The sequence below is a fragment of the Phalacrocorax carbo genome, chromosome Z, assembly GCF_963921805.1.
Source record: "Phalacrocorax carbo chromosome Z, bPhaCar2.1, whole genome shotgun sequence".
Taxonomy (NCBI): domain Eukaryota; kingdom Metazoa; phylum Chordata; class Aves; order Suliformes; family Phalacrocoracidae; genus Phalacrocorax; species Phalacrocorax carbo.
Genome location: NC_087548.1, coordinates 27,387,554 through 27,405,075, shown reverse-complemented (window position 1 = coordinate 27,405,075; position 17,522 = coordinate 27,387,554). Strand labels below are relative to the sequence as shown.

At 43.2% G+C, this 17,522-nt stretch overlaps 1 protein-coding gene across 1 annotated transcript in view; it reads right to left on the bottom strand.

Annotated features, from left to right (window-relative positions):
* Window positions 1–17,522, bottom strand: part of LHFPL2 (LHFPL tetraspan subfamily member 2) — a 128,040-nt gene that overhangs the window by 9,206 nt on the left and 101,312 nt on the right. Inside the window, exon 3 of the mRNA XM_064438656.1 lies at window positions 9,773–10,559. Coding sequence (XP_064294726.1) covers window positions 9,773–10,202 — 430 coding nt within the window. The 5' untranslated portion in view covers window positions 10,203–10,559. The remainder of the gene's footprint in view (window positions 1–9,772; window positions 10,560–17,522) is intronic.

The window sequence follows — 17,522 nt, the reverse complement described above, 5'->3', positions numbered from 1 at the left end:
GATGCCTAGGAATACAACAGAAAACTATTTAAATTACTTTTTTATCCAGAGACCTCATCTAAAACTCTTTGGTGTAAGTCTGTCAGCAGAGAACATCTTCGCATCTTTCACTAAAGGCAATTTGCCCACATAACACTTTATTATCAATACCTAATTACCTGCCTTCAAAAAGAAGTCTTAAGAAATACAGAATTTAGATGAGATTTAGATTTTATTGGGATTATTAGACTAAAATTTGTTTCCTGTTTACAACACAGGCAACCTATTAAAGATCAGTCATTCTATATTCAAAAGATGTAAAAGCAGCTCCTTCCTCCTAAAACACCAAAGCAAAACATTACAGCATACGGTGAAATATCAATATAAATACAGCAGACTGCACTGCTGTGCAACGGTGTCTCTGAAGACAGTTCAGTAATGCTTTTTCTATAGGAGAAGCTGTTTTGTATTTGTCTACCAAGAACTTTTCCCCTTTTAAGGACCTGGAACTGCAGCAAGCAATTGCTCCTCCTGGTCCTTACACACTACAGTAGCGCTGCGAGGCTAACGTAGTGGTAAGCCAACAGTCCTGTTTATCGTTATGGGTATTTGAATGTCACCTTATGTACTGGGGTCAGATCTGAGTAAAAGTTTTTTCATTCCATCCTTGGAAGCAACCCTTGAGACAGGGGTTAGGCAGATGCTTGTTTAGCTAAGTGAAGGCATGCTATTTAGTTTTGACAGTCTCCTGTGCAGCTGCTGTTGTGCCTTATTAAAAAACAGCATATACGAACAAAGCCAATTTCCATTGCAAAGCCTGAAACTATCTTCTCATTTCCTAGCAAAATAGCAAAAAAGCTTTTAAATGCTTCTGAAGAAACAGGAAATTAAGCAGCTGTGATCAATGAGGTGGCACTTCAACAGACTCCCATGGAGCAGCACAACAGAGCAACAATATTTTAAGAGGAAGAGAAAAAGGGTAAAGGCAGGGAGGGATTAGCCTTGCACAATACACGCAGGCAGCGCAGGCGGGTCGCTTCCTCAGTGGCAGTGATCCCGATCATTCTCATCTTCTACACAACCACAGGAGATTAAAGCTCAGCCCAAGGGCATTGCACCAGCCAGGCAAAATAACCCTGCCGTTATTGCTCATATTTCCAAATGTGTCAATATGCTACCTGATTACCTGAACAATTTAATGTGTAAAATATTTGTACAGATGTACTATGCTAGCTTAACCCAAGGAGGTTTCACGTACGGAAACATGCCCTGACAAACTCCTACCCAGCAGGAATACTAACTACCAGGTCGCCATTTGTGTGCTTTTGAACGCTTCATCCACTGACAGACAACTGAAGCAAAGGCCTCCTACACAGACACCTTCAGCCCTGTAAAATGATTCAGTAATCCCATTTTAATCAGATGAGAACCAACAAACGGGTTTAGGCCAGCTGGAAGGGCGGTCTCAGCACTCCACACTTGCTATTGGAAAAGGGTGAGGGTAGGGCCAAGATGCTGAAGGGAGCGCCAGTTACGGTACCCACAGCACAGGGCCCCAGACCTGCCTTGGCAGCTGCTCTCCTTTTCCTTGGATGACTGCCAGACCCACTGAATGCAAGCAGCTGACCAGAGGCAAAAAGGTCTTTGCCCAAAAAGAAAGGGGAGACTCTGCAAGCCCTAGTGCCTTAGAGTCGGCCTCTGGCCCACTTGGAAACACTGCACAATAAACAAAAGAAAAATTAATAACATTAAGAAGATCAATGCTTTAAAAAGCCTACCTGGACATCATACTCCATGCAGGTTCAAAGGAGCAGATTTGGGATAAACTGGAAGCCTGGCTGTTGAGGGTGGGGAAGGTTGCCAGTGGGCAATGCACCAAGGCAAGGTCCATGCCTCCATACCTGCAGTCACTATAGAGGACTACAGCCATAAACAGATTTCCATGCACCTCAGATACCCTAGGCTCAGGCAGGAGAATTAATTGTTTAAAACTATAACCAGGTGATGGCTCAAAACCTGCACAAATTTTTTTTTCTCTTTAAAATTGTCTCAAGGTCATATAAGGGCAAGCAGTTACCAGGAGAAAAAGGAGTTCCCTAACCACTGCCTTCCCCGAGCTGAGGAAGAGTCTAAGTTCCCTACTCTTTCAACAGTAAATTAACAACACCATTTGCTCATGCATCTTTTCCCATTTATTAAGTGAATCAAAGATGCTCATTCATAATCAAACCTATACAAATGTATGTAGACTTTTGATGGTGTTACTGATGTTGGCGTGTGGAAATAGGGACAGGAATACAGTGTAGGGGGCACTGGTGGGAGACCTATCAAATATATTTTGCTACCCACAGAAAAAGCAAAAAATAAGTCAGTTTGTCAGCTTGATGTAGGTTGCTTTGGCAGAATGCTTTGGCATCATATATGGAGGATATGGAGTTTGGTTTTTTTGATACTGGTGTGATCTAACCTCCTGGACTCCTCTGTAACAAAACTAGAGCCTGCAGATTCCTATTTTTAGGAGAGGAGAGGGCAAATTCACCATTAGCTTTTAATAACTTTCATATATGTGGTAAGAGTCCTCATTAGTTGGGGGGAAAGGAAACGCAGAGACTCAAAGTAAGATCAGTCCCAAGCCCTGAAATGGCACCGCTGCCTCTTTGCTGGCTGTCAGCCATGTAGAGTCATGTCAACACACTACGGGGCTCCCATGCAGCGGATGCTAACCCTGCAATTAAGTCAAGGTAAAGCACCTTATAGGCAAAAAGCCAAATGTCTACAAGTTTTCAGCAATACAGAGGTAACCAAAGACTGCTGCACTTGCAGGGCCACTACTCAGGCACAGTTGCAAGGGCTGGTCACCTCTCATATTTTACCTTAAAAGCCAAGGAAGCACTGAGTGTTTCTAATCCAGGTCAGCGCAGTAAAAGGCTTGAAGCTGCTAAATGAGAAACTCAGTTGTGGATGGTAAATTTGGGAGGTTCCTGAGTCAAGGAAGGAAATATGAGGCCATGTCAATTATTCCATCCATGAAAGAAGCAGAGAAGACCCAGTATGTTTCACACCACTCACCATAACCTTTTCCACTGCCATTTGGCCAGTAAGCACCATGCCCAAACCATCTTCGCTTATGCTGAATCAGGAGAAAGGGAATGAAAACCACCACCTCCCGACTACAGCTCAGGCCCAAAGAAACAACCAGGCTTGGCTTAAGTAAAGAGGTAAAAGGGCTGCAGGCCATCTTTTTCATGGCATTACATTTCCTCAATACTGATCCTGCAGCACAAACAAGACCTCAGGGGTACAGGGGGGAGGAGCTGCAGAGGCACTAAGGCTCACTGAGAAGGAAAAGGTGAAAGGGGATGCAGGAAGGGGAGAATTTTGGGTGGCTTCATGGATTGTACAGCAGCAGAGTGCAGGTCAACTGTGTTGGGGAAGGAAGCAGAACTCAAAACCACCAATTTCCTTCACCACTGCACCAGGCACACTGAAGACAGGAGCTAAGCATAAGTTAGCCCCCTCCATCTTGAAAGAGCTGCTTTAATCTTTTTTCTTGCATTTGAATGAAAACACAGCCTTTGTCAAGTTTAAATATTCTCCTAATGTTTGCATCCTATATACAAACAGCAGCATCAGTCTTGGTTCTGAGGCCTGGAAGCAAAAATCCGATGGAAAGGGAGCTCTGCTACTCTTCCACAATCCCCTGGCCTCTATCACCCCACATTGCTGGGGGTGTGTGTGTAAAAAAGTTCTCAGTGTCTCACCTACACCGGTAAAGCTGACGGACCTCAGTGCGCACATGTGCCACAGTAAAACATTTCTCAGTGGGTAGCGTGAGAGTCTTACACTGAGCACCATTTGACAGAAGAGATTTATGCTTGCTGAGAAAATCAGCTGCCAAATTTGATCACTGACAACCTGAATTTTTTGTTTATTTTTCTTATTCTATTTACAATCTGCTGCATCTCTACTGGTTTCCACATGCCCACCTTGGTAGCACCGGAGATGAGCCAACCACCAAATCTAACAAAACACTGAAATCTTCACTTTATTCCTTTGAAGTTACTAATACTCTCCCTCAGGCTCAATAGCAATTTAGCACTTGAACTCAATTTTCCTCCCCTGGCATATTCCAACACAGCAGTCCCCTCCACCTGAACTTTCAGCAGCCAAGTGTGTATTAGACATCATGCTGGCATTTGGCCATATAGGTTACAGGAAGCACCATACCACAGACAGCGAAAGCAGTTCAGACTGTCAGGATCTCCATTAGAAATTCCCCCCCCCCCTTTTTTTTTTTATTTCTTCCCACCCCAAGAGTTCAGAATTCTGGCATCAGAAAAGAAAAACTCTGAGCTGAATCCAAGAGGAAATATGCTTTTGAAAAATGCATGCTCTGCATTTTAGAAAGACAAACAAGAAGCTTCCTTGCTTTTGAGGGCAAAACCACTCTTGCTCTGCTCTCCTGCTGCCTGGGCTCCTCGGCCAAGCAACAGCTTTCATTACCCACATGCAGCAATGTAAGCTCACAAGGTGCTTTCTTCCTTGCTCACCAGCTTGGCTCTTTCTCAGACAAAATAATGCTTTTTTACAGCATACTGTTGCCTAGAAAAGTCCTGGTTGACCTCCCACTTCTTCCTCTGCAACTCCCAACGGCCTCTTTACCTTCCAGCATCCAGGAGTGTGCAGCCACATGGCCCCACATACCACAAGCCCACCCAGCGCAGCTGGATCCTACTTCATACCCCCACAAGCAGCTCCAGATCCTCTTCCCATTCTTCAGATGGTTCCCATCATGTTCTGCTCAGGCCATCTTCCTAATCACCCAGCCTCCCAAATGGAAATGATGACCAGTAAGTGTTGCACTAAGAAATAGTTCAGTGTGTTAGAGATGTAAACCAAACTCTTCCAGCAGTAAATACCGACTGTTACAGATGCAGCCGACTTCAAACTGGGTTTCACCTTTTCATTATTGAAAATTTTTGAGAACTTCCCTTGCATTTGAGGGCAAAGCTGCACTTCTAGAACTGAACTATTGCCCAGGTACTGCAGTAGTTTCTGATGGAGGCACCCCCCAAGATACCACAGCAGGGTACAGGGGAAGACATAAACAGTAATAAAAGGGAAAAAATAAGAAATCATGGGAAGGACAGAAGAATGAATGCAGGAGACCTTCTGAGATACCTGAAAAGATGAAAGTACCACGGAAGAGACTGCACTGCTTGGGACTGAGCAGGACAAGCACCATGGGAAAAAAAAACATCCTCCCAGAACAAAGCAAGGGTACAGGAGGACATGCTTGGCAGGAATAAAGTAGGGTGAAATGTTAAGGAAACCTCAATCACTGGGTGATTAGAGGAGAATACTAAAGCAGGATCCTGGAAGGGAACAAGTCAAGTCACCCCCCAGCAGTGCTGGAGGAGAAACTGCTCAGGTGGGGGAGGGAAGCCCAAACCTGCAGCATCTGGGCACAAGCAGAGAGACAAAGTGTCCAGGGGAACCTAATGCTCCCAGGCCACCTGCAGCACCCTTTGAAGACACAAACCTCTGCTTTATCTGACTGGATGTATATCTGCTAAAGGCATAATTGCCGGTGGCTCAGTCTGCTAAGCTACATGACAGCAAAATGCAGCCATGCATTCACCTGACCAAACCGGAGACACCCCTTGCTGCACGGCTGGGACGCATCTGGTCCCCTGACTGATGCAACCTAATTTTTACATGCTTTTTTTTCATGCTTCTGTCAGAAACTGTTTAGTCAAGCCCTGTTTGAGCTAGGAGACAGTGGACCATGAAGAGAGAAAGTGGTGAGAAGGGGTTGATGTGCAGGAGGCCTCCCAGATGAGGCCATCAGCACTCTGGAAAGGCTTTAGAGAAGAGGAGCTATTTTATCCCCTTCTGGTAAACCTGCCTGGCAATGCAGCCCCGCTCCAGCACGACAAAGCTGGAGTAACAGAAACTGAACTTCCAACTCAAGCTGCCTTCCTGACATGCCAGCACCCTTTCCCCTCTGCTCTCCCCCAACCCTTCCCACAAGGAAACACAGGGACCTGCTCAAATTTTGCAGCTGAAATAATATATGGACTGCTAATTAAGCTTCTTCCTCCTGGCACATGGTCAGGGTGTTGCTGGTGGGTTGGGGCTCACCTGCAAGTCAGGGAGCTGCCAGCTGTGGGGAAGGGGCTGTGCCTGCCCAGCCATGATACTGGGGGGCAGCTCTGCCCAGCTGTGCCCTTAGAGGTTTTTTAAAAAAAACAAAAGCCAAGAAAGTTGTTGATGATGGACTTCATAAAGGAAATTGTGTCAGAGACAGAAGCTGAACCTGTGTTTGGCTCTGTCCTAAGCTCCCTACTCCTTCCTTTAAGGACATGTTATGTTTAGGTTATATTACTTAGCACCAAAGTGAAGTACCCAAGCCCAAATAAGGCTTGTAAACATATAAGCAACTATCCTATATCCACAACAAGATATGTCAAAAGGGCATCACCATTTATTTATTTCCTATAACTTGACGATTTCTGTGAAAATTTACTTGAATTGGTTGTCATCAATTACAATATAATTACGTGCTGCCTCTTCTAGCCTCTGCATTTCAAGTGATTCACAGAGTGCAGAAAGAGAACACTTTCCCCAAGAAGACATTCAAAGTCCGCCTGGTCTTCTTGCTGCTGGGTAGTAATTATCTGTTTAATTACACAGCTCCATTCTTTGCACTCTCTATTGCAGAAAAAAGATGCTTTTCCAGATGAAAGGATCTTCAAACATCTCCAAAACCAGGGCCACTGATTACTGTTTCTACAGCTCCAGAATGAAAGGCACATCAGTTTGAAAATAAATGGTAGAAGGTCTCGCTCTATAAAAAAGGAATTATAGGAGTTGAAACAAGAACCATATTTTCTTCCTTTTTGGCTTTGTATTTCTAATTCTCTGCCACAAAAAACCCCCACCAAACTCTCTATGGACCAGATATGTGTATGGTTCCTTCCCACTGGCCTAAATTAGAGTTTGCACATTTGTCCACGGGCCATAACAGAAGAGACATTGCTTTCTGTTCTGTAATTTCACCATAGGCATCATCCAGGTCACAACCAATGTTGCTAGACTGAAAAGATACATCTAGTGCCTGTTACTGCTTTTTCATTATGAATTCCAGGAATAAATTAACTTGTTGTATGTTTTTAATTATATTAAATCTCCACTGCAAAGAGATAGAGATTTTAAGTGAGATTAACTTTGCAAGACCCTGAGTTCCTGTAGATGACTCTACCATGAGTGCATCTCGTTGAAAATGAGATGTTTGACCTACTTGCAAATATTGGACTGATACAGGCTGATAAAAAAAGGTATTTTGTTAATTCTTCTCCTACGCTTATTGAAAACATAATTGTTCACATTTGAAAGAATGATTTTACACTTAAGATTATTAGGGCAGGGTTATATCTTGTTCTCTGGTCAGGGCATTAGTCTAGCTATCTCAATCCCTGTATGGATTAACCATGTCAACAACTGTCCTTCTTGAACTTGCTTAAGTGTTTTCCAAAGCTCAGGAACTGAGAAAGTTGAAATTAACCGCTGTGAACAGTCATAAGGAAAATAATTTCAACTAAGTAAGCAGATGCTGTAATGCTACTGGCACAAAAGTAGCAGTGGACCCAATAAAACTAATCTTGACAAAACAAGTCACTAGCCACAAGACGCCTGGCTGCAAATACTGGCAGGCATACTTCTCATAGCAACAGTTTCAGTAATGTGATCTGTCTGTTACCTGGTTTCATGCTGCGTCATTTATCTCAACTGTAAGAAGGGAAGTACTTCTATCCTTAGTACAGCTCAGAAAGGGCTGACCTATCCCCTAACATGTAAGAAATGTTTCGTTGACCGTATTCCTCAATTCTTGAGGCCACAAGTCCCATTACAGGTACAGCTGGTTTGATAATAAAACATAAAACTGTTTATGCACGTATTTTCTCACATATATGGTCTTCAGAACAGTATTCTAAGATACTAGAACCTACTTCCTGCTGATCTTGATGTTATACTAGATATTTTGAGATGGTATCAGAGTTGTAAATAAAGTTATCTTTTCAACAGACCCAAGTCTGAAATGCCAAACATCGACTTATGCTACTAACCAATCTCTCCCATACAAATACCCCTCCAACGGAAAAGTAGTAATTTCATCTCCTGATAAACAGGTTTCATGGATTATTTCTGAAGTGCAGGGTAAGAAAGCAAGTAGCTAAAACCTTCCCCTGGCTTAATCTGCACTGCAGAGCTGCTTCCTTGTCACACTGGTTCTGGCAAATCCCATAAACCAGGAGTGACTACAGCAAAACCTGTAATTTTTATCTAAAGGACATTCATCTACTAATTGTATGCCATCAAGTAAACAGAAACATCTTGAGCTAACTTAGGGATCTACTTCTGCCCCAGAAGCACAAACCTGATGTTGTGGGTAACATGAAAGAAGCAGTACACTTTTATACTGAAGGTGCATGAAGTGGAGGATGGTGAAAGCCACTGTGCTGCCACTTCAGGAGCTAGGGTCAGCTAGTCCCTGGCCCATATCACTGGCTCTGGAGGACTGCAGCAGGCAGCAAATTCAGCTTTTTGCCTAATTCCACATGTGTGTTGAGAGTAAGATTAATTTAGGTCTCAACTAAGCGAATTAAACAACCAGCTTCATGGAAGTATGAACACCTACCATTATACCTCCTGTCTAGGTACAGCCACCACAGACGTGTTTGGCCACCTCAGTGGAGGTGAGGAGGGGAGAAGCCAGATTCATGTTCTGAGTAAACAAGTTAAAACTCTTGATTTTTGTTGTAACAAAAACATTTTATGAATTGAAAACATCTGCTTAAGAGCACCACCAAGAGGGAAAGAGGAGGTGGCCCTGCTCATTCCCTCTCTCCTCAAAGGTTTCCGAGGGCTGTCAGAGGTAGGGCAGAAGACCCCTCTCCTCCTCCAGACAACCACACACACATAGCACAAAAGATAAAATCCTGTGTATGGGACAGGTTCTCCCCACAGCTTGCTGGAGAGTACAGAAAGCCAAATACTAAGTAGGGATATCCACTGTCGGTTTACTAACAGCCATTTAATCTGTAAAATCCACAGGTTTAAGCAGAAACACCCGATCTCTAGAACCAATTCATCTTTTCAGGCAAAGCACAGCTGATATTTCAACAGTGGAAAGGTAAGCTCACTGGCTGTGTAACTGCAGCTGAACAATAAGCTGGCTAAAGGATGGGTTTGTCATAAGGTATCACTTGCCAAACTCACAGCCTCGAAAGAGGCTGCTTGGCATGAAACACTGGAGAACTGGGTATGCGACTGCAGGCTGTTCTTATCCCAGGGATGGTATTTACTCTCACCACAGTCATGAAGCCTCTGAAGGACTGAGAGAACTGCCTTTGGTCCATGGAAAAATTACTTAAGTAGTGAGAGAGATAGACTGCCTTAACATATTAACTTTGCTCTCTGCTGGTAACAAAGGAGAGCAGTTTTTCTTACTGAAAGAAATTCAAACAGAGGGAAAAAAATGGAATATCAAACAAAAGCAACACTGGTCAGTTCATTTTGGCACACATCAGGCTGCAATTCTGCTGCCAATGTCAATGTATTACATGCTGTGTAGCCATAAATTTCAGTTGTGTTTGAAAAAACACCAGCATATAGAATTGCTTTGGGTCTGCCTAATGCAGTCTGTCTGTAGACAGGACAGAATTGCCACATTTCTTCAGCTGAATGGCCCCAAAATGAAAATCTTTAGTTGCTCTCAAAGTACACGTACCTGCAATCCCTTGTAGCAGTCCACAGACATTAAAAATGCTTTTCTTCATAATACTCTGCACACACATAGTAAAGACAGACACAAATGCCACGGCACAGAGAATCATGATTCCCACGGCTAGGAAAATAGCGGTTGCCTGCCAGAACCCACTGGCAATCTCATTGAAGTTTTCGGCGTAAGGACCACAAAGCGTGTCTCGTCTAGAAAGCTGCATGTGGGATATTCTGGTGCAGCGCCCATAGATGCCCAGCGTCGGATGGTAAGGCTCCTGTGACCCCCCTGTTCTGTTGTCCACATCCTCAGAGCTTGAAGGCTTTGCTTTGCCAATCAACCAGTCTGCACTCATAAAAGCAATGAGCTCTGCAAAAGCCACCACAATACTCAGGAGAGTCCATAGCATTGACCGACACGTTACAATGACATGACACATATTGATGTCCAGTGCTTGTGATCAGTGCAGCTGACAGTCTTAAAATCCAGGCACAAGATGGAAAAAATTAAATTAAGAAAGAAAAAAAGGACCCAAAGAAAATCACTGTGGCTGCTCTGCCTGCTCTTTCAGCTCTCTCACAAAGGCCAAGATAAAATTTCTCAGGAGAAAAAGTGAACGGCCCCAAGTTTTGCAAGCAGTGCAGTCATTTGTTCTCTCTGTTTAGTTCCTCCTTTTTTCTTTCTGGGATGCTGAGCTCTGAAGTATACTTTTCTGTCTTAATATTCATACTGGCACATGATGCTGCAGGCTGGCAGGGGAGGTTGCAAGGACTGCCCACTGTTTGACATCACACACCTACAATAAAAAAGAGACAACACATCAGCAGTGAGAAAAAAAGTCTTCGTTTCCACCCCCACAACGAGCCAAAATCTTGTGCAGATACACATCAACATGAAAAGCTCTAAAAAGGGCCCGTCAAACAGAGCCTGCTGGAACCTTCTGGGTTTGTCCCAGGGGAGTAACCAATCTCCCACTGGCTGCCCAGCGTACTTATGCTATCTGCTTTTCCTCATCCCACTGTGGGTGTTTGTTTGGCACTTTGCAAGCAAAGGTCTCAGTAACACTCAGTGGTCCCACCCCCTCCTACCACCACGCCCCCATCATCTTCCTCTGCTAGAAATTACCAAGGTTGCTGGCAGTTACCCAGCAAAATGTTCATACATGTTTAAGCAGTTTCACAGACATGCAGCTCCTGCCTTCAGTTTGGGGAGGCAGCACGGCGCACCTTTGAGAAGGAAGCTGGGCACTGCTCCATGTTCCATAAGCACCTGCGTGCAAGGGGCAATGAAGGAACCTTGCTCCAGCCTTCCGGGCTTCTGCTGACTGCAGCTGAGTCAATCCTATCCTCAGGAGGAGGCGAATAGGATTGCAGCAGGGGACAGCCCGCCCTGTGATGTGGTGACACAGCCCATGCCTTTGAAGCCTGGGTTTTGCAGGAGTGGTGCTTCCCCAGATTCTGTATGCAGCTCTGCACCAATGTTTCAGAAAATCAATCTGCCTGCAGGTATGTCACACACTTCATCTTGAACTGATACCAACGCTGGCAGCCTCTGGTGACTTACACCACTATAAACAGGAATCTGCAGAAAAATGCCCTGGTTGCTGCTGAGTGGCCAAGAGCCCTGGTGAGAGGGGTTGCCAGCGAGCCTTGAGCTTCCTGACTCCTCTCAATTCCCCCCTTCCACAGTCCTGTGCATGCTAGGACTGCACCAAAATGTTCCCCAGGGCTTTCCCCAAGCTTTTCAAGCTTCAGCTTTCAACAGTAGCTGATGACATTCCCAGAGTTACACTCATCTTAGTACAAGAGGCAATCAGAGATCACTATATTTCCAACTCATATCCAAATACTGGCCTTAAAATGAGAAACTGGTCACTGCACATGCCTCTGTGCTTCAACTGAAACTGTGTTGCTTGAAAGCAAAGGAGGAAGCAAGATATGCCCGCACATTATCCCCTCCATGATGAGAAGGTAGCACTTCCAAGTTCTCCTCACAAAAACCAAAATGGCGACATATCAAGAGGCAAGAGAGTAGAGAACCAGATCCGGACCTTGCTGCTGCACTCCTGCCAAACACAAAGGGGTCAGCAGATGCCAGAAAAACAGGCACTCCCAATTCGTTTTTAGCTTTGTCATGGGTTAGTATTTAATTTCTTAGGAGTTTTGATCACCATGGTTGAATCCTAGTCCCACTGCATGCAGAACAAAACACACACAACTTCAACACATTCAGAATTTCATCGAGCAATTTCTACTCTGTCCTATACCAGTCGTAGTGAATCATCTGCAAAATTTTATCCTCATTACTCTTTCTCATCTAGATCTACAGACTCCTCTGGCACTAGCAGATACATGGACTTGAGCTGCTGTGCCAACAACTCAGTTCTGTCTCCCTTGTTCCATGTAACAGCATTGCCTTAAAAAAATGTGAAACATACTTCGTCGTGCTTTCAGCCATACAGAGATAACAATTCAGCTCATTTTCCATTTTTTTGGGGAAAACATGAAGTTTTCAAGCAACATGACACACTGATGGCTTGAATACACCCTTTGTAATAACAGAGAGCTGAACTGTCAGCCTGCCAAAAAAAAGTTAATTCTCTCAGTATTTCCACGTTAAATAACAACTGGAATGTAGGAAACGTCCACTACAAACCTACATTCTTCTGATGTCATCTGCATGATTGAAGAGATTTAATAGAAAATGTCTTTATTTTTTAAGAGAAGTTCCAAAAGGCTGTAGAATCTGTATTTCTGTACAAGCACCACACCCATGTGAACTCCACCTTTGTCACTCCAGGATTTTAATTCAGGTGCAAGAGCCGTAAGAGTCGAACACCTATCATAGCTGTTACTGCTTATTCTGTAGCTGCTGAACATAAAATACTGTTTATTGAACACAGATGAGAACAAAGTTCATATTTACTTAAGTAGGTGGAAATTCCAGATGAACACTGGCAGCCAGGAAAACATAGCATTGATAACAAATGTGGGATGCTATATTAGGATCAGAAAAGACCAAACCATGGGGTTCTTTTCCGTTTGAAATGCAAATGCAAGAATAAATTGCAGTAACATTTTAAAACACAGCATCTCCAGAAAAGTCCTTGCCTGTCTAAGATGATATGGAGGATCATGTCAAACCTTAGGACTTCACTGGAACATATACTACCCCATTTTGCAACACAGGGAAACTTCACAGCCCCTAAATGTTAGTAAAAGCCATCAATAACTGCAGTTCAACAGACTATGCTTTCCAATGAAACCGTCACAATTCAGCTTTTCCCAGGTAATGAGTACTTTACAAAATGTATCTCCAGAGCAATGTACCCTTATTCATGGGAGAACTTCTGCATAAATTTATGCTTGCACTGTTGATGCACTTGAATGGGAGTCACTCTCTCCTACAACTCGTTTTTGAGAGCAGATATACAGAAACATATGAAGTAGGATGGTCCATGGACCAGAGGAGGGGCAAGGCCATTTCTTCTTTGTGACACTTAGCAAGTAAAAGTTGCAGAGAAAGTACAGAGAAAGAGAAGAGTAGTAAGTTACAGTTCAGTCACACCTGCATAGTTAACCATTTCCTTCCAACACACCCCACTTTGAATTTCCAAATGAACCTAACCAATTCTCACATGGCTCCAACAACATGTTTGTGCCACACATCAAAGCCTTTCCAGATACGGACCATGCTAAATAACTGACGTTCATGAAGCTTCACTCCAGCACTCTGCTTACCCCTTTCCTTCCATTTTTGCTCAACAGAAACTCAAGCTAGGCCCTTGCAAGGCTGAAAACTGGCTGTTAATTCCTTCTCTCAGTTTCCCATCCCTCAACATTTTTTCCATGACAGAACTGTATGTTCTTCACAGCACACCACTCAACATCCACTTCTGACTGACTATTGAAGTGTTTGCTGTGACAGCCCAAATTCAAAATATACAACAGTTTTTTAATCCATTTGGTATTAATGCATTCAAAATAATTCTCACTGAGGAAGCAGGCTACAAAAAGTAGGCTCACCCCTTAGTCATTTGGGCCTCCCCCTATTTTTACTATTGTATTAAATTGCACAGGTGTGGAAAGAGGCCATCCATGCTGGGCAAGCGAGTGCCCCAGGAGGGGAACAGCCCTGCATGGCAAGCACCTGTGAGCTGCACACCACAGCAGCTAACCACCATGAGGGTCTTGGCAGTGCTATCCCATCCAACCCCATCATACAACCCATCCTTCCTCAGCTGGACAGCACAGCTCTCGGATGGGTCAAAACTGCACCTTCAGTCACATTTACTCTGCTCCCTGAACCATGCTCATGGTAAGGCCCTGCCTTAAGTGAACTCTAACACAGTGAAAAAATATTGAGAACATCAGATCTTCACAGCATCAGAGAGAAAAAATGAGTTCTTGAATCCAAAAATATTTTGGTTGTTTCACTCTAACAAAACAAACCATCTTAAAAAATCACTAAAATTTTCTTCCTCTTTAGATACAATTTTGATAGCCAGATACTCTGCCTCAGGTTATACGCTCACATCTCTATATTGCAATATGCTAAGTAGCTGGTGAAAGGTCTGAAGAGCAGGTCTTATGAGGAGCGGCTGAGGGAACTGGGTTTGTTTAGAAGGCTGAGGGGAGACCTTACCACTCTCTACAACTACCTGAAAGGAGGCTGTAGTGAGGTGGGTGTTAGTCTCTTCTCCCAGGTTACTAGTGATAGGACGAGAGGAAATGGCCTCAAGCTGTGAGGTTTAGATTGGATATTAGGAAAAAGAAAGGGTTGTCAAGCACTGGAACAGGTTGCCCAAGGAAGGGTTAAGTCACCATGCCTGGAGGTATTTAAAAGACATGTAGATGTGGCACTTAGGGACATGGTTTAGTGGTGGACTTGGCAGTGTTAGGTTAAAGGTTGGACGTGACGATCTTAAGGGTCTTGTCCAACCTATATGATTCTATGATTCCAAGTAAACATCGATTTTCTGAAATAAAGAAACACATTTGCCTCCATTTTGTTTACACTGCCAAAACCAGAAAGTCAGAAGCTGATCCAAATTATATTTGAGTTAAGGTTTTGATTTTAGAGATGTTGAGCTGCAGGGTTTTGCTTTGGCATACCAGGCAGATAGGCAGCTGCAAAGTTCAAATCTGAGTCAACCACGTACCACAGCTGTTTATTTTAAAATGGTGTCCTACAAGCAATGTACAAGAGACCTGCAAGTACCTTCCAGAACTATGTTATGGCCAGTCCTTCATGCTCCCCTTATGGTTTGACTGAAGATGGGGGCTCAGACTAATCCATACAATTCAGCTTTCATCCTTCCCGGCCTAGTTCTGTCAGCTCAAGAGTGAGAATAAATCATCTTTAGATAAGTGGCTTTTGGCTTGACTTAAACAAACAGCTGAATGGAAGGCCACACAGACAGCTGAAACAGTCCCAGTTTATAAAATAAATCCAGGCACAATTAGACATTTTCTTCTAAAGCTTCCTACAGTCCAAAGCATAACTATATGGAAGCGTTTCTAAACTTTGTTTACAATACACAAACTGGAGCATCTCATAGCCCGAAACATGCAAATCTTGGAAGCCTGCATTCTGCTTTCTCTGAAACATTGTTCGTTAGCAGTTATAAACACTGTGAAAATGCTTTGAACAATGAGAGTGGAAGTGGCTCCTATTTATGTTGCTGTTTGCAGAATCACTATTTAAAACAAACAGAAAGAGGCTCACACGCTAAGACCCAATCACCTCAAGCTGACCCCCACCCAGGTCAACATAAGCTCCCACTTTATGCGACTTCCATCCTTAGGTGTTGCTGGACAAGCAAGCTAGTCAACTGTGATCTTACTCAGACCAGCAGAGTGAGGCAGCCACCAAACCACGGAGGCAGGAGGGACAACACATAGACAATGTGAGATGTGCATTAGAAATTATTCATTTTCTGGGTGAGTGATAAATGTGAGTAAATAAACTTCTCGTCCCACTTGGTCCCCTCACAGGAGGTGCATTCTGCCAGGAGCTGCTGCCCAGGAGGAGCAGTGACTTCTACTGTCTTCAAAGTAGCGGACCAGACACCAAGCAGCATTACCACCGTGAACACCAATCCACCTTGCCAAAAGTGCAACTCTGCACTTCTATCCCCACACACTTACAGGTGACTTGCAAATGTAAGAAAAAGTACATTCATCACATTCCCCTGTCACAAGAGAACAGGGACAAGGATTAGTACTTAAGAAAAGGCAAGCTGTCCCAAAAGGTTTGGAGTAAGCTTCCTCTGCAGACCACAAGGAGCTCTGCTGGCAGTGGTTTCTGGTAAGCAGTGCATACTCACCATGGGAAGCACCTGGACCAAGAAGAGGGAAGGATACTTGGATACTTCAGTGTGTCTTTGTTTTGTTTTTTTAAATGCAACACATTTCAAAGTCATCAATAATATCCAGGGTCAGATAACAAAACAGAAGAAGGTGCTTTAAAACTGAAGTGGTTGTACTGCTTCAGATAAAAACAGCAGAGAGTAAACAAAGGATTCCCTCCCCCTCCATCCACCTTCATATTTTCATCAAATTATTGCCTACTAAAACAACATTCCAGAGCAGAACTTTTTACTTGAAGAACAGAAAGCAAAGCTTTGATTAGTTGTTACTTGTGAATTAAAGGAGAGAAAACATTTGCATATCTCATAAATATTTAACTGTTATAAACCTGCACAGGCATATTAATGAGTGCATTATTATGACAGGCTGTTGAAAACATGCCATACTCTTGCTCACAGACAGATGCATTTCACTGGTAATAGAGGCAATGTAGGCTTATAAAGCCTCATGCCTTGATCCTGTTGGCACAATGTAAGATGTGATATATAACTAAAATATTCTGCAAAATAGTTAAAACTCATTGAAGTATCCTAGTCAAATCCCTATTCCTTGCCTTTCATAATGCCTTGCATAATGCGCTGTTTACTTCAGCCTTTTCCTACCAAAGATAGAGCTTGTATATGTAAAATCTTAAAATAAACTACCCCTCGTGCCCAAATGCCCAAATTCTGTGTATGCCAACAGGTTTTAAAAAAAAAAATAAAAATGCAGACAGTGACCGTTCTCCTGAAGCAGTGCAAGATGGTTTTTCCATCCCATCTTGGAAGCGGGCTTCTGCCTCTCATGCTATGCAAAATGCCATCTAATTAGAGGTGGAGTTGTTTCTAGAATACATCACTGTAAGAGAAATGAATATAAAACTTATTTCCAGCTTTAAAAAAAAAAGCAGTTGAAATGTACTATTCTCTTTCTGACCTCATTAAAAGCCGTGGCAAAACTCCCACTGACTTTAATGGGGCCAATACATCACTGAAAAATCACTAGAAGAATGAGAGTTTCCAAATTTTCAGACTAACTACAGGGGAGGTTTAAACACAGGATTCATTTCCCTCTTCCCTCATCCAGACAAAACTTTTCTTATTGCCCCCCCACTAAGAGGAGATCAAGCTAACTCAGATTTCCAGCATCTCCTCTGAACCGCAAATTCTCAAGGAGATTTGTTCCATTGCTCCATATTTATTGACTTACAAAATTCCTTAAACCTACAGCCATTACGTTGTGTTTTGAAAACTTACTCAAGATCTTTTGCAATTCAAAAATTTATTAAAACCTACAAGGCTAAGAAAAACTAATGTGTAGTATTTCTATTGTTGCTATCTCAAGAGAAAATTACACATCACGTCAAAAATCATCACTAAGGGAGCTATCTTGGCTACAATTAGCAATAG